This window comes from Toxorhynchites rutilus, chromosome 3, assembly GCF_029784135.1.
Source record: "Toxorhynchites rutilus septentrionalis strain SRP chromosome 3, ASM2978413v1, whole genome shotgun sequence".
In the NCBI taxonomy this organism is placed as follows: Eukaryota; Metazoa; Arthropoda; class Insecta; order Diptera; family Culicidae; genus Toxorhynchites; species Toxorhynchites rutilus.
In genome coordinates, this window is record NC_073746.1 from 275,755,740 (window position 1) to 275,781,664 (window position 25,925).

A 25,925-nucleotide genomic window follows, 5' to 3' on the forward strand; every position below is an offset into this window, starting at 1 on the left:
AGGAAATTTGGTCTGCGTCGCCGATCAGGATTATGAATTTTATCAAACAGATTATTCCTGATTGGCACCTATTACGCTAGAGCTTTCAGTCTACTTCATCCTTCATCAATAAGTAGTAGATAAGCTTGAAGTGAAGTATAAAAAAGGGGTATACCACAATAGTTCAAAATAATGGACGCAGTGGTTCACACCCAACAGCGGGAAAAAATGTGCCAAAATTGTTAGCTTTCTTTAAAATGAACGGGCTGCGTCATCCATATGAATAGATAAATTTCATAATACGTTATAAAACTGCATTCTTTCACTTTTTATTATTTTGAAAAGAATTGGATCCAACGCCGCTATTTCCCAAATTGCACTACCCACGAAAAATACGAACTTTTTGAATGGAAATGAACTATGATCTTTATATAACACTCATCAGAAATAAATATACAAATACTTCCTAATAATAAAATTTACGTATTATTCGAATATATCCTTCTTTCGATTAAATCTCGCATTTGGGTAGATGTTACATTCGGTAATTGTTACATTCGGGTAACTGTCGCATTCGGGTAAGTTTCAATTCGGGTAGATGTTACATTCGGGTAGATGTCGCATTCGGGTATTTGTTACATTCGGGTGAATGTCTTTCGGGTAACTGTCTTTCGGGTGAGTGGGTTTCGGGTAAATGTGACACAATCCAAAGATAGAGGGCTCGACGGCGCCAGTGGTTGTATGGTTAGCGTAACAGCCTCACAATCCGATCGGCCTGGGTTCAATCCCAGCTGGCGTCGTTGGGATTTTCTGAGGCGAAAAATCTCTGGTTACGTCTTCCTTCGGAGCGGAAGTAAAAGAAGTTGGCCCGGCTCATGAGTTGTTGAGTCTGATAGGTAGGAACAGGTGGAGTCGCCTCCCTGATGTCGGTGATTGGCACTAAAGTGGCGGAAATAGGCCGACGAAAAATAAGCGAAGATAAAAAAAAAAAAAGATAGAGGGCGACTAATTTTTTTAGATTTTTTCTTGAAAGCTGAGGTTTTTTTACATAACACATCCAAAAATTAGAGAGATGTTTTTTATTCGTTTTTGGGTTATGATTTTTCTAAATTCATTATTTTTTGAAAGAAGCTCATTGTTCGCCCATGGCTCATTGGTTTCAAATTTATGTATCGATCATCAGAATCATTAAAAGAAAAAAGGGGACAGAAACGACTTTCAAACCACCCCAAAATGGAAATGAGAACCCTAATAAATAAAAAAATACGGGTTTAATATTTTGCGTTAAGAAACAAAACTACCACTTTTCACGGAAATCCACTATATCGGTTTGGTATGGAATGGCTGATATGTCAAACCACGTTGTTTCACGGGTAGCGCTCACCGGTAAAAACATTCCTTTAACATTTTTGTAATTGATAGAGGAGTGTTGATTTGAGCAATTCTTTGCTCATTCTTTGTCTTGTATGCAGTGAACTCTCTGAAGATTAACTGTTGTTAAATCATCTTATTGTCGCAGATCTCCGTACTCCAGATGTCCTTCAGAACAAGAACAAGTACTCAGCTTAAAAGTATACTTTTTTTTCTACGTTCTTGTTTGCGAAATGTGCCAAACTCTCCCGTCTCCATAAACCGTCAATCGTGGAACATCAAGAACCATGTTATATATCTTGTTGGTGCTTCTTTAGGGCTTGACAACCCATAATGTGGATCATCTCAAGCCTGTCAACATTTTATTTTATACAGCTGATAACGAAGGTGCAGACCTCTTGTACGCTTTTCCCGTTTGAGTATGAATATTTGTTGGCGGTAAACCATCCACAATGTGCTCCCTTGGCCGAGTGGTTAGCGTCATAACTAACATGCCGGGTGTTCGGGTTCAATTCCCGTTCTGGTCGGGGGAATTTTTCGTCAAAGAAATTTCCTCCGACTTGCACTGTGATCACACGTATTCTAGAACTTGCCACTCAGAATGCATTCAAGGCGTGTTATTTGGCATAGAAATCTCAACTAAGTACTAATAAAAATGACGCGAGTAATACTACGTTGAGACGGCGAAGTTCCTCTAGGAACGTTAGTGCCATTGAAGAAGAAGAAGAAACCATCCACAATGAAGAGTTTTATAACGGAACACTTTTCAAGCTTGTTCAAGCTGTCGTAAACATAACATAAACTTTTTTTTAAACAGCCCTATAAAAATACTGTTGTTCGGATCAAACTCACACTTGTTATTTATTTTTGCGACGAGTGAGACAAAACATTGTTTTCAACCGTAGTAGTATATCAATAGACCTTGACCTTGTTAATCTAAATTTATTCACGATGTTCTAACTGTGTTCCAAAATTTGTTTTACTTGTTTGTTTACACTTGTTGTTTTACACGTTGTTTTACTGCAAATTCTTCAACCCATCAGATAGTATGTTTACGAATACAATTTAACATATTGCAACAACGTATGAAACCATATTGATTATCTCTCTTGTTCCTTTTTCCAGGTAACGTTGGAAAAATCACTGTTCACCACCGAACCCGGGAAAGTGTAAGGCATAACAATGCATTTGATTAAACCATTATCAGCCGTCCATGGCACTGCAGCCATCCGTCGCGTTGAAAATTACTCTTGCAATTGTATCGATTCGAGTCAGTAATTTAATTTGCTCCATCCGACAAAATCTTTTGGTATTCAATCAATGAAAATTTCAGTACACTTGTCTTGCTTTCGAGTGCCTTTTTTTCCCAAGAATCACATCCATCCGGAGTCAGTTGTTCAATGCTGAACGACATCCTTCGAAGCTTGGAGAGTTTTTTTTTGCCACACCAGCAGATAAGTCACGTAGGCGACGATAATAATCCCCAACTCCCACACGCAGCGATGGGTTGTGTTTTCATGGCTCCTTCTGTGGAAACCGTGAAAACAGGACGAAGTGAAGAAATTTGACTGTGCTTGTATAGCAGCTGGCGGGGTTCTTTCGAGTTATTAATTGTTAGGGATCTCGAGTGTCTTACCTTGGGAAATCTATTAGATGATTAGGTGCCTAAGCACTGGCAACTGGAAACAGGTGGAAAGCTATTTGCTCAATTGACCCCCGTGTTTTAAGCTGTGGGTAACGGCGATAAACCACATTAATTATGTTGCCGTCGTCGAGGATGATGCTGGATTTTGGTTCGGTTTATCGTTTATTGAATCATTTAGCTTTAAACGAATTTTAATCGAGAGAATTTATTCTTTGCTCCGGTATTTGATCTATCTGCATTGGCAATTTCACGGAACGATGATTAATAAATTGAATAATATGTTTATTATCCATTTCGCTTGAACTATGGCTGGGTTAGCACTATCTCTCTCTCTCTCTCTCTCTCTCTCTCTCTCTCTCTCTCTCTCTCTCTCTCGCAAGAAATATTATGACAGTGACAAAGGACGACTGATGAGTATCGCTTCCAGCTGTTTGTGATTTTATGATTTTCTGCGATGATGGATCCACAGCCCCGCGGGTAAATAAAATCATTCGTAGCAAAAACGGTATGGATCGCTCACGGCGGGGAAGTTTTTCATGAGAAAGCAAAGCACGATGTATGTCACCGTAAAACCAGTGTCCCGTTGGCTGTGAGATTGTTTCTGCGTTCGAATTTGTGTCGGTTCAAGCAACTCGAGGTAATGCAATACCGAATTTCATGTGAGGTGGTTTTAGTAAAATGCTTGAGAAATGTGATCCTAAGGGAAAACGAAAAATAAGAATGCTCCGATTTTGAATTCAACACCTATGACTTAAGAGCCTGGATTGACACCGAAAAAGGATATGCTGTGTGTATGATAGGATTCAACGATTCATTCAGTGCTCCACTGTTCACAACTGGATTGATTTCACGGAATTATGCGACTCCCAACATGATAACACAGCTTTGATGTCGCGCCAAAAATTAAGGGGCCTTGGTTGAGAAGTTTGATGTATGAAACGTATAGCCAGGACCTTGCACCGTCTTTCTACCATTTGCTTCGATATTTACAGAAGTGCAATTCTAAATGAAATCGATCTAAAAATGCCGATTTTAAAAACTTGTATTTTTGATTCGAACGAAAGTTTGTATTCCGTTTGGGTTGGAGGAAATATGAGTTTTCCGCAGCATTTGGGAATTGTTTGACTTTTAATTTTTTTTTTTAATTTAAGTCATGTAGAAAATTTGAAAAAGGCGCCCAGGATGGTGAAGCTATTTTTGACGAACTTTGTGGAACATCGAATTTTTATGAATTTCCGAAACTTCGAATTTTTGTATGTTAACAATCATATTTGGCCACAAATTAAGAATTCTGATGTGATTTAAAACAAAAAAGCTCATTATCAATCTCCTTCTAAATGAAGCCATTTTCGAGATATTTAAATAAATATTTCTAACTTATTGTCTTTTTTATAGTTAATAATTTTAGTAAATAATCTTTTAATATGTTTGTCATGTTATACCGCCATGTTCATGAAATTTTATTAATTTGCTTATGATTTTCAACAACTTTTCCAAATACATCATTGTGGTAAAACTACATGTTTAGGAGTTACATTGACAAACATTATCGCCACGTTTTGTATAAACCCACATGTCTTCAAATATTTTTCAACGTAACTCCTAAACATATATTTTTACCATAATGATGTATTTGAAAAAGTTGTTTAAAATTATAAGCAAACTCATAAAATTTCTTGAACATGACGGTGTAACATGACAAACATATTGAAAGAGCCTATTTATTACAAAAAAGACAATAAATTAGAAATATATTTTTAAACATCTCGAGAATGGCTGCATTTAGAAGGAGATTGATAATGAGCTTTTTTATTTTAAATCACATCAGAATTCATAATTTGTGTCTAAAAATGATTGTTAACATACAAAATTCGAAGTTTCAAAAATTCATAAAAATGCCATGTTCCACAAAGTTCGTCAAAAATAGTTTTACCATCTTGTACCCATTTTTTAAATATTCTTTCTTTATTTTCCGATAAAGGAATATGTCATCCTAAAATTCAACAAACAAGCATAATGTAAGCATTGCGATGGTCTCCCAAACCACCGTTCCGTTCGAGTGTTTGTTTAGTAATGAAGTGGTTGACGCATTCGATTACCGAGAGATTCAAAAAATTCTGAAAAATATTACTTTGACTAATGCTTGTTGTGTTTTCCATTAGTTGGATGTCCAAAATTCGTCACGCGAGGAAATAAGTAAAATATTTGTGTTCGCAGCACAAATGTGAGACTGATTTAATCTGAGCGCCAATGCTAATTAGCGTTGTCATCGACAACAATATTTGAAATTTTGATGAAATATGGTCCTCACCTGCCCAAATAAAAGGTTGATTTGAAGCACACGTGATCGGCATAATTAATTCCATAACCCATCTCACCTATGGCTGTCGCTATGTTGTTTTCGATATGTACACTTTGGTGGTACTCCATCAGTAATCCCAAAACACAAAACCCCAAATTTACGGCTAAAATATCGGCGCCAGTGTGTCAGCACTAATGTAAATATCAGCCACCGTTTTCGAAGAAAATGCTAAGGTTCACCAATAATACGGGGGAAGTCCCAAAACGGCAGGAAAGTTGCTTCTATTTTTGCATACATCAGCTCCACTTATTCTGATTTATTTCCACTCTATATACTCGAACCGCCAGATGTGGGCGAAAAAGTTATCCTTGGAGGAAACTTCCTGAAATTTTCATTGGTTTGTGTTCGTGTCCGGGAATGTGAACCCGGCTGAACGAGGGTCGGCTTATATTCCGAGAATGATTGGAGGGTCACTCTCGTATGAATAAATTGTTCAACAATTTGGAGCATAACCTGTCAGGCCAGAATGCCTACCATTGTGACCGAGTAGATTTGACCTTTGTCACTCTTTAAACGGCGCTTTAATTTATTACGCGGATTGTTTGTCGTAACGGTCGGGAAAAAAGGTGCATGGAAGGTCAATCCACGATAGAGAATGGGCATCCGGTGACAATCGAATCAACTGCTCCCACGTGATTTATGGAATTTATTCCCATATACTGATTCCCATGATACTGAGCTAAGGATGAGTTTAGTATCTAAAAACGCACTGTTTTAAAAAATTGTCATCGAATTGTCAGAGTTGCTTGACCCGCGATGATGTCGCTTTACTTCTTTACATTAATACGTTTTAATTTTTCAAAATTAATTTCTAAATCATTATGCCGAATGATTACGCCAATTTTACAAAATTGAATGCTGCGTCTCGTGTAACTCTGTAGAACCGTGGAATTAATGGATATTAAACACATACTAGCACTATTCAATGGAAAATACAGTACCGTCATCCGGGGGCAAATTGATTACCGCGAAATTGATTGAAATTGATCAAACGTATTACTGAAAACAAACATAAATTTTCAGAGGTATAATGCAATTTAATTTTAATCTTTTTTAATCTGACATGTTCAATAACCATCTGAAGCCGTTTCTTGTCAATGGTTCTCAACGAACCACTTGTTAAATTGCATGGAAAATAATATTTTTCTGAATAGCATTTTCGTTTCTATTTTATATTATTGTAAAGAAACATATTTTCAACTCATCAAAGCAATATTTATAGACGCTAAACATATAAATTCATTTCTAGCCGATACTTGATGAGTTGAATGAGTAATCAGTTACTTGTAATTACTATACAATCAAGTAAGAAAAAACTATTTTACAAAAAAACACCGCGAATGACCAGAACCAAATCCCATCATGCGACATATCGAACGTCTTGGTTTGTCAAAACTAGCTTAATGGTGAACATTTCAAGGGTTTTGGCCACATTAGGATGACCCGAATGGTCTCCGGATGACGGCAGATCAATGTTTAAATCGAGTTATGGAAAGACATGATCACACCTTTAGGTGGATTCAATCAGGTTTTTGTATCCTCAAACCCTTACATTATAATTTAAATGACCGTAGGAGAAGAAATAATTGATTTTCTATACATATTTGTGCATTTTCACCCCGAAGCTACATTTTGAAAGTTTCCGCCTAAAATTTTTCAAATTAACGCTTAAGGATTTTTTTTTTAACAAAGCTTTCCATAACATTTTGTGGCCTTAGCACCAGTACTGATTTTAAAAATAATTGGGTATTAATCTAACTAAAACAATCGGACATACTCACATTTTTCTGAAAATACGGTACATTACAACATACAACAACAACATTACCGGAATTGGGGGTCTTCTTAGCCACTTGGTTACGCGTTCGCTTACTAAGCGATCGGTCGTGAGTTCAAACTCAGGACCCTCAATTGACCATCTTTGTGTTGTTATAGAATAACTACGTCCAAGCAACCATCATCAGCGATGGAGATCGATCCACGGTCGAAATTAGATCGATTCATCCATACAACTGCTCTGCTCTGCAAAAAACATCGGGCTGCTGTTCTATAAATAACCCAACAATGATCAATATCAACTGTCTCCGATATATTAGGTATCTGAGTAAAAAATGCCAACAAAGAATAAACTTTCTCCGTACAATTACCGGCACATGGTGGGGAGCCCATCCAGAAGATCTTATAATGTTGTATCGAACAACTATTCTCTCAGTGATGGAGTATGGCAGTTTCTGTTTTCAATCAGCTCCTAAAACACACCTCATTAAACTCGAGCGAATTCAGTATCTTTGTCTCCGTATTGCGTTGGGATGTATGCCCTCAACGCATACCATGAGTCTCGAGGTTTTGGCAGGCGTACTCCCACTAAAAGATCGCTTCAATTTATTATCTCTTCGGTTCCTCATCCGGTGTAAGGTTATGAACCCATTGGTGATCGGAAATTTTGAGCAACTGAGCGAGCTAAATTTTCATTCTGGATTTATGAGCTCATATCATGAATTCATCTCCATGCAGGTTGATCCTTCTTCGTATATTCCCAACCGTGTTTGTTTCCCTGACTACATCAATTCCTCTGTACATTTTGATCTGTTCATGAAGGAGAAAATCCATGATATTCCAGATTACCTTCTATCGGGGATCGTTCCTACGATCTTCAATGCAAAGTATGGGCGTATCAATTGTGATAATATGTACTTTACTGATGGGTCCTCTATGAATGAGTCCATAGGATTTGGAGTGTTCAAAGTATTTTTTAGCACCTCACACAGTCTTCAGTATCCTTGCTCAGTATATATTGCTGAATTGGCAGCGATATACTGGGCGCTGGACAGCGTCGCCTCACGACCTGTTGAACACTATTACATTGTAACGGATAGTCTTAGCTCTGTCGAAGCTATCCGTTCAATGAGGCCGGAAAAGCACTCGCCGTACTTCCGTGAGAGAATACGACAAATTTTGAGTGCTTTATCCAGACGCTGTTATGTCATCACCTTTATTTGGGTCCCTTCACATTGCTCAATTCTGGGTAATGAGAGGGCTGACTCATTAGCAAAGGTGGGTGCGATTGAAGGCGACATTTATCAGCGTCAAATCGCCTTCAATGAATTTTATTCTTTAGTCCGTAAAAATACAATCGCTAACTGGCAACGCAAGTGGAATGAAGATGAATTGGGTCGGTGGTTTCACTCGATTATCCCTAAGGTTAGCCTTAAACCATGGTTCAAAAGTCTGGACATGAGTCGGGACTTTATTCGCACCTTCTCAAGACTCATGTCCAATCACTGTTCGTTAGATGCGCTACTCTTTCGTATTAATCTTGCCGACAGCAATATCTGTGTTTGTGGCCAAGGTTACCACGACATCGAACACGTTGTTTGGTCGTGCGAGGGATATGCTGTTGCCAATTCGAATTTAGAAAAATCTCTTCGGGCCAGAGGAAGGCAGCCCAATGTGCCGGTGAGAGATGTGTTGGCTCGGCTAGATCTTGATTACATGGTCCAAATATATGTTTTCCTTAAAACTATCGATCTTCGAGTGTGATTGTTCTTAAACCCTTTACCCTTTCTTTTCGTCTTTTGCGAGCTATCGGTTCCCTTTCATCAGGATAAGTTGAATTGTAATACATATTAGATGTAATTATAGTTTTTAAGAATTGAGTGTGAAGTGTGAATGTGAATGTGAATGAGAATGTGAGTATGAGTGTGAACATTGTTACAATCTCCTTACATCCCATCCTTTTCCTATTGAAAATATGTCACCCTTCTAAACTCGAGTCGACCGCGTAATCGGTTTCCTATTTTATTAACCATAGAATTAAGGAAACATGTAAATATATGCTAGTAGAAATATAGTTAAGAGTTTGGCTCCTTTAAACTTATGTAACTGAGCCTGTAAAAAAAACGTTTTAATTAAAAAAAAACTGTCTCCGTTGTCCGGTCTGCTGAACAATGGAAGAACAGAAAGAATACCCTTACGCCTAAATGGCTACTACTGTGTAATTTACAATTTATAGAAACATAAACATATGTACATGTACACGAATAAAACTCGGCTCTGTTACAGCTAAAATGCTAATGAGCCTAATAAATAAATAAATGGGATAAAAAAAAAACATTACCGGAACTGGTTCGCGGGAATTCATATGTCAAACACGTCTTTCAAATCCCCGCTGTTTCATCATTTATTTGTATCTCACAACGCGGCCATGTTTATAAGGTTTTGTCAGCTTCTGTGGGATACAATGAGAACACAAAATTTTCACGGCATATTTTGAAATATTTTATTAATGAAATATGAACTAAATCTAAAGATTCTTCGTTGTGGTACTTTAGTTTAAAAAAAAACTATTGATTTACTTACAATATTTATGTTAACAACTATCCGGTTTCAGTCTAAACTACAGACTAAACTTTCTATTGTCCATGATATCTTCTCGAATGAGCTTGTTTTTTTTTTATCCAAAATATATATTTTTATTAAGGCTCATATGGCGTCAACCTGACGGGGCCGGGAGTTCAATATTTCGACAATGTTTGCCTTATAACTATGTTAGTAATATGTAACCGATTACTCGCGGTTGGCTCGAGGTTAGTATTACAAGTGTTTTCGTAATTGTGATGTTGCTATCTCCAATACTCTGTACTTGTGCCCGACACGGGATACTTCCTTTTGGGATGCAGCTGACCATAAATCAGCAACGCCCCCCTAGTCTGTACCCCATATCTAGCGTGGTGCGTCTTTCTCGACTCGAGGAATCCAGGATAGAATGGTCACTAGCCGGCGCAATCATCAGCTCGTGTAGAGTTGTCATGAGCGGTACAACCTTTGGCTCTTGTTGAATGATCAGTGGACTGCACAACCTTCGGCCCGTGCATCTGTAAAGAGTGTGTGTATGTATTGCCGCGACTAAGTAAAAGTTTATAGATCGGATAGGAGGGATATGAAGCAGGGACACAACGAAGGAAACATCATTAAACGTTGACATCGGCCTTTCTGAGGAACAGGTATAGATGAAGCAGAAGATCAGGATCACGGCTACCTAAGATATCCCAGACGGGGATATCCGATTGTCTGCCTTGTTTTTTTTCTTTTTATTCTAGTCGCTTTTTCCCCTAGTCATTGTGCATAATTGAGAATGTGTGTTCAGCAGTTGTTTTTCAAGGGATATTTGTTAAGAAGAAAAGGGAGCTGCTTATACTTTGGTGTCAAAGACCTATTCATGTGGATTTCAAGCGATGAAGTTTCTATTAGAATAATCGATGTTCGGTTTATGTCTGTTGACCAACTTCAGGTTATTCTCTGTAATATGATTTACTGGCAGACTATTTTCATTCTGATAGAGGTGGATCCTGGAGATGCGGCTAAAATTAATTCACAAACCTATTTTTTGTTAAAATCTAATGTTTATTTTGAACACATGCTACATAGGAATGATATGCAGAGTATGCTCCATCAGCAGTTACAACCTCAGTCCATCTTTTAAACAAATTACGGATTCCATGTCTGAAGTAGTCCAATTCAATTCTGTTGAGGCTTCTGTAAAACTGAATCACTGGCCTGCAAGGGCTAACTGCATTGACCAAATGTCTTCTGAAGAAACTATGTCTGTTGAATACGGCGGGTGGGGTAGGTCTTTCCAGTCTTGCGCTTCCAAGTAGGTTTAAATAACAAAAGCAACATTAGGTCTGGCGTTGTCATGTTGATAATAAATTCGTCTACTTACAAGTCTACATTTTGGCCGGTTTTCTTCATTCGATCGATTCAATCGCATCGATTGTCGTCTGGCGAGGTCTACAGTAACACGCGATTAGAGCGATCTTGCAATTTTTCGATACCCTTATAGCACTCTTTTGCTTTTTCCAAAATAGACCTCAATTTCGGTAATCACTTCATCATCGGTCTCAAATTTCTTGCCAGCGAACATTCTCTTCAGGTCTGCGAACAGAAAATAGTCGCTGGGGGCCAGATCTAGAGAATACGGTGGATGCGGATGCAATTCGAAGCCCAATTCATGCAATTTTGCCATCGTTTTCATTGATTTGTGATTTTACCATTTTTTCACAATAACAAAGGTTACTTCACTCTCAATGCAGTAACTCACGAACCAATCGACCGATTGCTGTCAAATTTTGACACGTATCCATTGAAAGATGGTGCCTTGTGACAATCAAGTAGATTTTTGCAAGAGGCACCATCTATACGTGAACCTTATGAACTTTTCAGTCGAACTGTTAGTTGTGTATGACATGGATTTTGAAGAAGTAATTATCCTTCATCTCCAAACTTGTTTAGTGCTCCCGGACTTCCTGCGGCTTCATCATCACATCTTCTTCGAATTATCTAAACCATTTTCTGCACGTAGTACCGTCTGGAACAGCTTCATCGTCAACTTCAACAAGTAAACGATGAGCTGCACTTTTGTTTAAATTATAACAAAATAAAAGTAATGCTTCCGCAAATGCGTTTTTTTTGGCAAAAAATATCCCATTTTTAGTGCAATCAAACATACTTCTATACACATCTGACCAATGCCGAATACTGCGTTTGCGAGTCTATCAATAATATTTTCGCACACAAGTGCTGCCAGTTTTTTTCCAACGAAACCATGAATAGTTATGACCTCAATTGGAAAACGGGTCTAATTAATTCACTCACCCAATATTATATAGGTTTTAAATTACGAAGATCATTCGCTTCTAGCCACGAAAAAGAACAGAAAACAATATAATCAAGGGAGGGTCCTGCGAATGAACTCATGATCGTTCGATCGTAAACGAACCCGCACAAATATATGCGGGTCTGTTGGAGTCCTACACATGGTTGAATGTCTTGCCCTAAAATTGGCCTCATATGGAAGAATTTTTTCGTTGTCCCCCAATGATTAGATTATATTGTTTAGTTTCGTCCAAGATTGCATTTCACTCTTAGTTTTGTTTTTGTCAATTTATAGCTAATGAGAGTCACTCGATCCAAGAGATTCAGGTTTCGGAATCTATACTTGAAAATCGAATTCAATTAGTACTTCGTATTAGTTATAATATTAGACCTTTGACTACAAAATACAGATTTTAAACCACCAGATTCGAGTTCCTGACTCAAAATTTCAGATTTTATAACTCGTGTCACTTGATATCTGGACGGACTGTTTGTGTTATTCCAGCGCTCCTAGCGGTCGAATCTGGAATGCATTGACAAATCGCCAAGTCGTTGAAATTGACTAGATTGACCGTGTCTCAAACACAGCGATGGAAATTTCACTGAAATGATACACCCGCGCGCGAGTTGATGCCTTAACTGAGGATCCATCACTCACCATAGAGAACCATGCGCTTTTCGCTCTCACCGACGAATGAGAAAATACGTATAAAGAAAATTCTCGTTTTTTGCGACTTATATTTCGTGATTCACCATGCAATTATGTAGTGGATGAATGATGACATATATAAGAGTTATAGATTATCATAATGTTAGGCCAACAACAATCAATCAGCAACTTTTGAGAATTGATTGCGTCCGTCATTTTTTAGTCTGAACTCTATGATAGACGTATTGTCTTCTTCCATCGTTCAGCTGCAATCATTTCTTTTTTGACAATGAATTCCCACGTCAGTGCAATTGGTGACAAATTCTATACTTTGCAACTCTCCCCACGATGAACTGCAAATAGGAACAGTTAAACTTTATTATTATTACTATTATGAAATATTAAATTATTACATAAACCATACTTGAACCGAAGGCTACGTGCCAAACGGAAATCGTATCTATCCGAGGTAAAATTGGCAAATAACATAATTGGTTATTGTATACTCCTGGCTAACACGCGATATGTGGCACACGTGGCTCTCTATTTTCATCCATCGGACGGGATGAATGTCTGGAAAGTGTGCAATAATTCTCGTGAACGGCATAAAGCTCACATGATCAACATGGGAAAAATAATTTTATACGAGTACTAAAATGGAAACGTTTTTTTCATTCTATTTTCCCTTAAGGTCAACGTATCACCACAATCCAGCTGGATGGCGTTCAGTACTTCGTTAGTCGGATGAATCCATATTCGCCCGAGCTGAACTATTTCCTCGCGTACCAGTACTGCCGCTCGTTGGGTCTGCAGCTGGCCTCGTTCGAAACTAAAGAGAAGGTGGAATCAATGACGCAGTACTTGCAGAATGCTGGTAAGTTCGGGGCGTCCCACACTTCCGTCAATCGACCACGGTTTCATCGTGTCATCGGAAATTCAATTTCTGCTCGTAGGCTACAGCAAATACAATTTCTGGACGTCTGGCAATCGATTGGGCACGGGCATGTTCCTCTGGATGAGCACCGGGTTGCCATTCAATGCCACCTTTGACTATTTCGAGAAATCCACGGATGCTGCGGCAGGACTGGACCCATTGGATCATAACAGCAACACGTCGCCCCAGCGTACCGCTCGTGACAGGTACTATTCCATAGAAAGAGTATTGTGTGTCCCCGTGATTACATGTTAGGCTGTCACCCACGGCCGCAGAAGTGCGCCAATTATCAAACTAACTTTTTCCGTTTCTACTTTTTGTTCTTCTATTGCAACCCACAGCAGCAGCGGCATCGAACGAGGATGCGTCCATCTGAAGGCTCCCACGCTCCGATGGGAACCGGAGGACTGTCTGGCGGTGAAAGATTTTATTTGCGAGCAGACCAGATGCTATTACTACAATTACGGTAGCATCCCCGTCTCGTCGGCGCAGGGGTAAATATAGTTCCAATTACACTGAACCACAGATAAACAAACAATAAAAAACCACTCGAAAACAAAAATCGTAAAGAAAAGAAGAAAATCTACAATACAATCAGCAGACGCAACACCGTTATCAATAGTGTACCAATTGCAATCAAATCTCAAATCTCATCGCACCAATCTTCGGATTGGGTGTCCGTAAACATAGTTTAGAAAATATATAGATACAGCCGTTGCGTATCGGGATCCCCTCACTCAGCAACAACAGAAACAAAAAAAGAGACAAAACTAAACGTAATTGAACGATTTCAAAACTAATTTTGAGATATTTCCGATAGCAAAGAATGATGAATCAAATAGGTGAGCTAACGCCATTTCCACCATCTTTATGTTTATAACCTTTGCTTACCCCTCACCCCACTACTGGAACTAGTTGATAGACTTCAATTTCCGCTAATATCATTCGCTCATTTAACTCCTAACTCAACAGCCCTCCCCCAAGCGAAACCGAATCCTCCGTTCAAAGGAATCCAAAGAATTTACCATCTGCTGGCCTTCGATTGACAGTACTGTAAAAGCTATCTATACCGATCACGAACTGTCATCCATTGCAGGCACTGATTGGAAAGAAAAACAATCCAACAGTCATTTCTTATTAGCAGCGGATTTTTTTTATTACATCGCTGTCTACTCAATCATCCAGAAATGCTACACGTTCTCTGGAAAACAAAAGGAAACAGCATTACAGAGCTGAGATATTGATTTGATATTTATAGGAGCTGTATAGTAACGATGCTCGTTGCTCTGATAAAACTGAATTTCGACTCACAGTTCGGAAGTGATGATGGCGGCAAAATGAAATTTTCCCACAGACATTCTGTCGAATGAGTTATGTGAGAGTTAAATTGATACACAATGTAACAATTATTCATCCAAATTTGCAGAGTCACATTCAAATTATGTTACAAGATCGACCCAAATTTCGTAAGTGTATTCCATTGAACTTGAATGAGTTTCTCGAGACGATAACATGTATACAGTCGTGAAATTCACGGATAGTTGTTTCAAATGTATGACTTCCTTTTCAAATGCTTCCTCGTTCTCATACAAGTCTCATAATCAATTGAACGCATTTTTATTGTTTACTGTTTCTTAATTTTTTATAATTTTTAGATTGATTAATTAATTAAATAATAATTTTTTTTTAACCCTTGGAGAAAATAATCAAGTTATGCTGCGTCATTGGAAAGTAATTACAAAATGTATTGATCGAAATGCGAGTAGAATCACTTGTTAGATATGAAAAAATGTGTATTGGACACGACTGCATTTCCGACGTAGGACGCGTTTTATTTTGAGAAGAATCGAATTTTTTGAAATAAGTGTTTAGTAGAAGGTTTTACTGTTGTATCAGCTGTACATGTTTGAGTTATGGTTCATTATTTCCCCCACGAGAATAATACGACGAGTACGAAATAGTTCTTGTTGACTTACACACGTTCATGGACGATTATATGTCATCAATACCATTATTCCATCAATAAAACATTAAAACCGATTCAACGCAGAAAAATGTGTTCGGGTGCAAGACCACTCAAGCGCTCTGCAGCAGGATGAAATGGCATGGAAACGAACACTCTGTATCATTTCATCAAGTTTCAGATAGTATTGAAGTTGTGAACCAAATCGCACCACGATTTCATTTGCAACATGACACATTACCGAGCCTCCAAAAAGATGATGAACACTCGCTGGCAGGAGCAAGACTGGTCTGTTAGCCGTTAGTTGTGAACAATACAGGTGAACAGACGTAGAAAATTATAATGTTGGTTACTTTGTTATAACATCGTTTCGTCTATTTACTAGTGTCCCTCTCTCTCAGCAATTTCTGTAAATATTATAGATGTTAAAATTTATAAAGAAATTCAATTCATCCATGTAAAAAGCCATTTAGAACCATGTTAATTGAGGATTCTGAGATTGAACCCACGATCAATTGATTTAGGGCCCTTATAATAGATGCGAACGGAGGAAGCTTGAACAGTAGTATTTGGTTTCTCTTCAGTGTCCGTAGAGGAATCATTGCATGTTCTGACTATTTGCTAGAAATCGCGAAGTGTTCTTTTGATACTGAACAAGTTATCACCAGAAGGAGCTAAAGTTGCACTATTTTTAAATATATTTCAAGAGAAGTATAGCGAAAAAATAATTACGTGGTTTTAATGGAATTGTGAACTTCTTTTTCCTTATGTCCCGTATCATATTTTGGACACTCCGCTATCCAACCAGAGCGGCTCTTTCATTTCACAATCTCTTCATTATTGGTGCATCCCGATTCATTCAGGCTTTCTTCTCAAAGGTTTGATAAAAAATTATCGATTTTTATCTATTGGGCGAAGTTCGAGGAATTCGGTAAAGTTTTTTTTTTGCTGTAATTCACTTCAATATAACTGAAGAACTGTAGTGAGAGCTTTCCAAATGCTCATGTTCAAAGTAATCCAGCAGTTAATATTTGAGGGGCTTAGAATGAAACGGGTGTAAGTGATTTGATCGATTTCTGTACATCGACTCTCTCTTTTGGTCATAACTTAGCTGCAAATACATTCCGTACTGTATTTGGCAATGTGGAAGATAGGTCAGAACCTCATCTATCCGACTCTATAGCAAACTTAAATTGGAACGTTTTTGCAGTTGAGTTATTAACTAAAGAAAAAGTTGATGAAGAGAAATCGATCAAGTCACTTACACCCCTTGCATTCTAAGCCCCTCATTTGATATGGCCTCCTCCATTTCAATCACTTCAAAAATACGATTTGAAATGGAGGCCGACAAATTATGTAGTGTTGTCATATCAATTTTTCCGTACCACATCCTAAGGCCACTCGTTCGGCACCGGCATTGATGTTCCTGGTTGACCGAGATTTACATACGATCTTTTGCATTTTGAGTTGTCGTAGTGAATTCATTCTTCGTCCTAGGTAAGGATTTGATGCAAAAAGACTTTCTTTTGTGCTGTTCAACTTTAGCAACCTTCACAAAAACTAACTTTATGAAATTATATATGGAAACTATTAGCACATTGTAAAATCTATCAACAAGGGGAAATCGAATATTTTTTTTTTGTTTCTTACAGAATTTTGCATAATAATGAAACATTATTTCGGCCACTACTCATGAATGGTCGAGTATCCTAAATAAACAAATGTATAGGGTTGGGGAAAAAGAAATGTCGTATTTCTGATCGAAATTTGACGCTTTATTTAACATACTTAAAATTATCCAATTTAAGTCAAATATGCACCGTTTTGTTCGCAAACTTCTTGCCATTTAGAAGGCAACTTCATTATCCCCCCCTTATAAAACCCCCCTCCTTATTTGCAAAAAACTCAGACAGCCAGTTTTCACAAGCCTCTTTTGAGGCCAACTTAGTATCACCAAGAGCGTTTTGCATGGACCGGAAGAGATGATAATCACTTGGAGCCAGGTCCGGATTATGCGGTGGCTGCAATAGGACATCTCATCCGAGCTCCCGTAGCTTCTGGCGGGTCATCAACGATGTGTGAGGCCGAGCGTTGTGCTGGTGGAAAACAACAACATTCCTATTGATCATTTCTGGCCGCTTCTGGTCAATCGCCTGCTTCAAACGGTCAAGCGGCTCACAGTAAAGAACCGAGTTGAGGGTCTGGCCATAGTTGAGCAGCTCATAGTGGGTGATTACCTTCCAATCCTACCAAACACACAGCAAAACCTTCCTGGCCGTCAATCTGTGCTTGCCGATGGTTTGGGCCGGCTCACCGCGCTTTGACCACGACTTTTTTCACTTTAGGTTGTCGTACGTGATCCACTTTTCATCACCAGTCACCATCTTCTTCAAAAATGGGTCGAAATCGTTCCGTTTCAGCAGTGCATCGCAGGCGTTGATTCGGTCTAAAAGATTTTTTTGCGTCAACTCGTGTGGCACCCATACATCCAGCTTTTTTTGGAATCCAATCTTCTGCAAATGGTTCCAAACGGTTTTATGGTCTATATCCAGTTTCTGGCCAATCGAGCGAGTGCTCACATGCCGGTCTACTTGGATGATTTCAACGATTTTATCGGTTTCCATTACGATTGGCCTACCAGTACGGGGTGTATCTTCGACAGCCACTACACCAGAACGAAATCGATCAAACTAACGCTGTGCTGTGCGAATCGTTACAGTATCGGGTCCATAAACTACACGATTTTTTTCGGCCGCCTTCGTTGCAGTTTTACCTCGCAGGTAGTAAAAACATAAAATATGGCGAATTTCTTGCTTGGTGGACTCCAACTTTGACGCGCTATAACTTGAGACTGAAAAGGACAATCACAACACTGTTCAAACGACACTTGTAGCACAGATTGTCGTCTATAAATAGCCGTATAGTATGACCCGATGCGATAAGTACAACACAAAATATGTTTAAGTGTTGCCATGTATTGACAATATACGACATTTCTTTTATATTAATTTGAATTCATATCATTCAGTGTCAAAATATATGAGCCTGCACTTTGTCTTAGTAAAGTCAAATGTATAGTCGCTTGGGTCTTATTCAATTGAGTCATAAATTGATTGAAGCTGCCTGAATTTATTTCGCTTGTACTCACTGGCACGAATAGAGGTTTCCCTCCACCGTTATTTTATCACTCTTTCCAATTATCGGTTTTCGGTAATTTATCACCGTCCCATCCCTTGGGTTGCATTTCACCACCTACTTGTATCGTCTGCTTCGAAAAATTTATAGCTCAACAAGCTGTAAATTGGCAGGACCATTCTATTGAGATGCCCAAAAATATATGGTTTCAAACGGGCAGAATTCAGTATCGAAAATTCGAAATGCCGAATATAGTGCCAATGGATGTATGGGAAAAAAGTAACCTTCGAATCTTCAAGGCTAACTTGATTAAAAGTGTTGATTCCCACGAAAAACCCACGACTTCATTCACTAGTGTCGCACAGCCGTCGAAGTTTGAGTTTTTTGAAAACCCGAAAATCACAAAAAAGTTAATACCAAATGTCTGAGAACTCCGTAGAACGTCGACATTTACTGTCATCTCGAAAAAAAAATTCGTCAAAAATGAACTTTTCAGAGGAAAAAACGACCAAGCGCCAAAAAGTCAATTTTTGACAAAAAAAATTTTTCGAGATAACAGTAAATCTCGAAGTTCTATGCAATTCTAAGACACTTGGCATCAAACTTTTCTTTTTGAAAACCCCGATTTCCTTGGGTGATTTTTCGATTTTCAAAAAACTCAAACTTTGACCGCTTTGCGCCACTCTTCCTTAAGTCTGATTGAGCTGAAATTTGGCATTGGATGTTTTTTCGAGGTGGTAAACAATTTGTATAGGGTAACTTTTTGAAATTTTAGGGTCGATTTTTGCCATACATTCATTAGCACCCTAGGCTGTATATACAAATGGTCTGTCTGTCTTTCTGTCTATCTTTCTGATTCTCATGGAATCGGAAATTACTGAAACAATCGACGTGAAAATTTGTATGGTAGTTCGAGACCCCACCGCGCTCTCTAAGGGGGGCTGCCATACAAATGAGACGAAAAAATTCTGCATAACTCGACAATTAATTGAAGGTTTTAGGGGGCACGAAACATTTCCATGGTGGCTCGATACTCCTCCCCCTCACTGAATGGAGAGGGAGGGATAGCATAACTCAAGAACTCATCAAGCAAATTGAACCAAATTTGACATATTGAGGTTATAGGGAGCAATAAATATTTCTATGGTGGTTCAACACACCTACCCCCTCTTTAAGGGGAAGGGGGCTGCCATACGAATGAAACACAAACTTCTGCATAACTCGAGAACTAATTAAGAAAATGGAGCCAAATTTGGGATGTGAGGGTTTTTGGGTAAGAGAAATGTTTCTATGATGGTATGACACCTCTCTCTTCTCTGGAATGGAGAGGGAGTTCCATAAAAATATTACACATATTTCAACCAAATATGATCATTGAAAATTTTCGGAAAACTCTGAAAGAAAATGGGAAAACAGAAAAATCAACTCCCATATGTTCTACAATTACACAGTAACAAGCTTTGTTAGTCCATTTGATGTTTGCGCGAACGAAATTGATCTTTGTTCGAACATGGAAATGGATTTTGATGTAAATAAAACGCAATCCTATCATATTTTCTGTATCAAACATTTATTCCATGTAACGGATAAACATGTTATTTGCAAGCGGACGTAAAAACTTGAACGAGAATTGTGTCTAAAATAATCTGATATTATAATGACAAGTTTTGGGTAGAAGTACAGGGAAACTTCGATATAACGTACCCTCGTTATAACGTACCCTCGATATAACGTCACTCGATATAACGTACATTTTACCTCGATATAACGTACACATTTCCAAAGTGTGAAGGATAATTTTTTTCAATATTTTTTTTCCGATAAAACAATGAATTATCTGTATTGTGATGCTAAAACAAGTTTTGTACCTTCAATCAATTCCGAAATACAGATGATTTTGTGATTCCGGATTCTGAATGAATCAACCTTTTATCAACAGTATGAAGAGAAACATCATGAAAAAGACTGGCTTCGTCTTCTGATTGAAGTTATTCATTAACTTTATTAAACCAGCAACACAATAATGTATTATAGACTACGTTTGTGAGTACTTTATTATGCTTCGATATAACGTACAATTCGATACAACGTACAATTTTGAAAGTGAAATGTACGTTATATCGAAGTTTACCTGTACTAGGAATTTTATAGTAAAAGGTAATTGTAAATGGTGGAAGATCAATCAGTTTTTAAGTTCAGTTCGCTTACGCTTACAAAGAAAACATGAATGTTTGAAAGTATTGATAACAACAAAAAAATGTTGGGCGGGACGAAGTTTGCCGAGTCAGCTAATAACATATAAAGCTCGAAGTTGTGGAACGATGTTTCACGAAACAGTGTTGACTGTTTGAGATGAACGATGTAGCAGTCCTGTGTGAAACCGTATGGATCTGTTTTCCGAAAACATTACCGGAAGTACAAAGTACGGACATAGAGAACTGAAATTTGGAGACACATTTGATTTTTTTTTTCGAGTGTAGTTCACCAAATTGAATAAGTGATTAAGAGGAAGAAAATTATACAGGAATTAAGATTCTCCAGGGACATTCCTGCCACCAAATTTCCAGAATTTCGTTTTTTCGATAGCATCTTTGACTCAATCGAAAAGAAAAGAAAGAAATAGGAACGTTCTTTAAATTCTAATAAAAATGACACGACTTGATACTTACGATGAAACGGTAAAAGTTTCTCTTAAAACGGTAGTGCCACATCAGGAAATGGCGAATCCAAAGCGATTTTTCTGTTTCGCAATTTAAACTTGTTTCAATTCAAACTTTTCTACTACTCCTGCGATGGTACTAATGCACCTAACTTTCTCTGCGTAGTGTTATTCGGGTCATTTTCATCAGTACGTGCCAAATATTTCGCCTCTACTGCATTCTGAGTGTGTACCGACACGTGAAAGTTTTGAACGGGAATCGCCTAAATCAATTGACGGACTGACGAACCATCCCTACGGCGTTCGTATCAGTAATATTAAAGTTTCGTCGTCGAAACACTTTCTCAATATTTTCATGTTTCTCGACACCATTAAATTTTTTTTTCGTGTATATTTTGAAGCTAAATACATAACCAAACATGCAAAAAAGACAGATAGTGAACAGAGACGACAAGGATGTCGATGTCGCTAATGTTTGGTGGAAATATCATTGCTAATTATGGCAGCTGCACAAAAGAAAACACAAATTTAAATTTATTTATTAAATTTATTAAATCATTAATTATCATTTATGACTACATCCCGCAAAAAATAGCGGAACAAAGCGTAAAATCTTGAAGTTATAAGTGATTTTTGAAATGTCATCAAAATCCATGACTATATAGTATCCCTTCTCTGCGCTATTTTTTGCAGGGTGAATATTGAATTTATGTGGGTTCATGGGCTAATTTGTGTGAACACATTAAAATGTGTAAGTTTAACATAATTTTATTCCTGCCAAAAACTCGCACCAGTCATTAACAGGTTTTGGATGTGAGTCAGTTCAAGTTCGGCAGATAGTCCTATCAGAGTTTGTCTTTGTCATTGCCTACGTTTGATCAAATTCCACATTTCATATTCATAACAATATTTATAACTAAACCTTATAAAAAATAACGACTTCATTCGAAAAACAACCCCGAGCGATGTATACACTATCTGCATGATATTTGAATTGAAATGATTGTCAGCAAAAAAATCCTCGAACGGGGAGGGATTCCATAACGTTTTTTTATTGTACACGAAAAAAATACAGTGCCTCCAATCCTTTTCCTCCAAAAACCCGAGATAGTATTAACAAATATTGTTATTTTTCCGCTGTTCGCCTCACTAAAGGGTGTGTCACATCAAATTGCATCACGGAAAAAACGCTGTAGAAATTTAATTTTTAGGAATTATATCTTCAGCTTTCGCTTATAATCAGATAAGAGTGTATAGATCACGTTGGCCATGCTTCACTGTCAATTTTCCGTAAATTTGGAAAAATGTCGTCGAACGAAAAAGAGCGTCGTGAATTAATCCTGTGCACTCATTTCGAGAATCCGGAGTTGTCACATCGGGACATCGGTAAGATGCTGGGAATCGTCCAATCCACGGTCAGCAGAGTACTAAAACGATACTTCGAGAACCTAACCATCGACCGGAAGGTGAAGAACGGCAAAAATGGATGCTCCGTCAGTGAAAAAGATCACAAGCGCGTAGTTAAGTTTAGACGGGATCCGAGAAGTTCGGTCCGGGATGTCGCCAATAATTTTGTCTGAATTTGTCAAGTTCATTCGTCCAGCGGACCAAGCAGCGGGAGGACCTGCGTACATACAAGGTTCAGAACCTAACCGTGACGAAAGGTAAAACATGGTGGGGAAGACGCGAGCCCGGAAGCTCTACACCGAAATGCTGACGAAGCCGCATTGCCTGGTAATGGACGACGAAACCTACGTCAAAGCGGACTTTCGTCAGCTGCCGGGCCTGTTGTTCTTCTCCGCAGAGGACAAATTCAGCGTTCCGGAGGAGATTCGCAAGCAGAAACTATCCAAGTTTGCCAAAAAGTACATGGTGTGGCAAGCGATCTGCTCTTGCGGAAAGCGGAGCGCCCCCTTCGTGATGACCGGCACGGTAAACGGGCAGGTTTACCTTAAGGAGTGCCTACAGAAGCGCTTACTACCACTATTGAAGCAGCACGAGGGCCCGACCATCTTCTGGCCGGATCTCGCTTCGTGCCACTATTCAAAGGACGTGTTGGAGTGGTACGAAGCCAACGGGGTCACCTTCGTGCCAAAGGAAATGAACCCGCCCAACGCGCCGGAGCTTCGCCCAATAGAGAAATATTGGGCGATTATGAAGCAGGCCCTCCGGAAGAACCCAAAAGTTGTCAAATCGGAGGCGGACTTCAAGAAAAAATGGATTTCTGTTCAAAAAAAACTACTACCTGACGTTGTACAGAACCTTATGGACGGGGTAAAGAGGAAGGTGCGAGCATACGGGCTTGTGCTCGAAGTATGAATAAAAAGAAAATGCCAAAAGTTGTTTAATAGTTTTTATTTTACTGTCTAAAATTTTCAAAAGGATCGGTCTACTGGGCGAATTTCTACAGCGTTTTTTCCGTGATGCAATTTGATGTGACACACCCTTTATTCAAATTTTCACCTGCTCTCATCGCTGGAGAGTAGCGTTCGCAGCAATCCCTCCATCATTAGAGTACACATACACAGCAAACCAACACAAATAATGAAATAGTATTTACTAACCGGTTGAGTGATCATAATCCTAGGGAAAAAAGTATTCGCTAACATCTGGTTGGTGGTTTTGGAGTTAGTTCATTACACGATTAAACAAATAAAAAACCGACAATACTACCCGTTCAGAAGAACAGACTACAGAACGACTTAGCCTACAAAACAACACAAACAAACCAAAATTTGTAGAGTGTACACAAATCGTTCGGAACAGAACCGTAGTTGTTTTTGTTTCTTTCTATCCCTCGGCTTGTAGGTGTTGCTTTCCCTAATAACTGTCCAGCTCTTGTTGTTCATATAGTTCCCTCCGCTCTCAATCTTGTCGCCGAATAATTTGTATCAATGTGGAACTAATAACATGTGGTTCTTTGCAGCCGTCCCATCACAACCACTTCCAAGACCCCCCAGTCAGCATCGTCATCCTACGCGAGCACCACCGTTCGAGTCCAGCCCACGCCGGTTCCTGTGGTTCATTCTTCAACCACTCCCACCCCACACCATTTTGAGCAAACTTCCCCGCTGGCGGCCCTGCTGAGTGGAAACCCACTTCCGGCCGAGCCAGAGTCCGAAGCCAGCCAGGAATCGCACGGTAGCGATGAGGATGCATTACTGGACGATGAAGAGGAACACGACGAGGAAGAGCACGAGATCGAAGACGAGGATGAATCGGAGGGACGCGCCCAACAGGACGATGAACCCGAAATTGCCGAAGAACCTCTGCAGCATGAAGCGGCGCAAGTACTTGTCCATCACGATATCCCGGTCGAGCAAAAGCTGAAACAAATCACTCGCGAAATAGAAGAAATGTCTCACTCCGACCGGGATGTTGACAATGGCCGTCAAAGCTTCCTGTCACTATCGGATCTCATTAAAAACATCCGTCCGGCCGAGAAGGTCGTCCCGCAGATTGATTCCTCTTACTCGAACACGATGCGCGTTCTCGGCGAAACCATAACCAATGGCGAGAGTCGATCGGCCAAAATATAAATATCATATCATCACCTAACACACCATTCCCCATCCCTAACATCAATCATCTCCGTAGCATAGAGATCGTTAGTATCATTCATCATTAGCTGGCGGGGGGAAAACCGTCAAGTGTTTTCCGCGGGACTACATGTGGTTCGGACTGCGGCTCTCAATGAAACAAAATAAATGCAAAGTAATCACATGGACTTCCCGAAAACACATACTATACTTCCGGACGGTTTTTCCCCCACGAGTGGCACATTCAAAACGAGCGGTCCTTGTTTTAATTTTCAAAATAATCGTTACGAAATGGCATCAGCAGGGCAAAAACATCAATCATTGTCACTTTTCGCTGCAAGGCATCCCCATCTCATCTCGTCTCATCTCATCTCGAAGCACAAACAAAACAGCAGAACAATGAGCCATGAATGAGAGAAGAGTACTGAATCTAATGATGACTATATTTCATCATGCGAGCCGAAATGCGGACGCAGAGAAATTCAGAAATCCTTAAATTAAGTGAGCTAACACCGATCGAACCACTCCTGTTGCTTCTATTTGCTACGCAAGGAAACTAAATTAATAGGCCGATAAGAAGAAAACATTGATATCATAATAAAGTAGAGAAGAAAAAAAACTGGAAACATTCCAACACGAGAAAGATTAGACTGTATTGAAGACTAGTTTATAGTGCGAGATTGAGTGGAGTATAAGATTAAAACACAAAACATTCGACAGTGATACGACCGACAAACGGTATCGTTTTATGATAACAGAACAATAAAAGAGAAACTTTTTTTAGAGAATAAATCTGGTATTTTGTTTGTTGAAAGAAAAAGAACTTTGTTTTCTTTTTTTTCATAGGACGGATTTCGCGACAACTCGTCTATGGGATTGGCATGACCCTCTCAGAACTTAATTAAACTTTCTGGGCGTGAAGACTTAATTAAGCAACTTGGCATACTCAGTTCTTCGAAAATTTTTCGAAGGAAAGGGCAACATATTTTTGACCTTTTTTTATAATTTTTTTTTACTCGAAAATGGTAAGCCCTA

General features: G+C 38.8%; 1 protein-coding gene across 6 annotated transcripts in view; it reads left to right on the forward strand.

The window, feature by feature from the left end:
* Positions 1–25,682, forward strand: part of LOC129777937 (uncharacterized) — a 60,904-nt gene extending 35,222 nt beyond the window's left edge. Inside the window, exons 2-5 of one of the 6 annotated variants that reach the window (XR_008743323.1) lie at positions 13,352–13,534; positions 13,614–13,799; positions 13,914–14,436; positions 24,278–24,307. Coding sequence is in view for 3 of the 6 variants with exons in the window: in XM_055784543.1 (XP_055640518.1) it covers positions 13,352–13,534; positions 13,614–13,799; positions 13,914–14,088; positions 24,278–24,890 (1,157 nt within the window). In the remaining 3 variants the exon portion in view is untranslated. Of the gene's footprint in view, positions 1–13,351; positions 13,535–13,613; positions 13,801–13,913; positions 14,437–24,277 lie in introns of all 6 variants that reach the window. The other 5 variants (XR_008743325.1, XR_008743324.1, XM_055784543.1 and 2 more) reach the window with 5 other exon arrangements.
* The last annotated feature ends 243 nt before the right edge of the window (positions 25,683–25,925 follow it).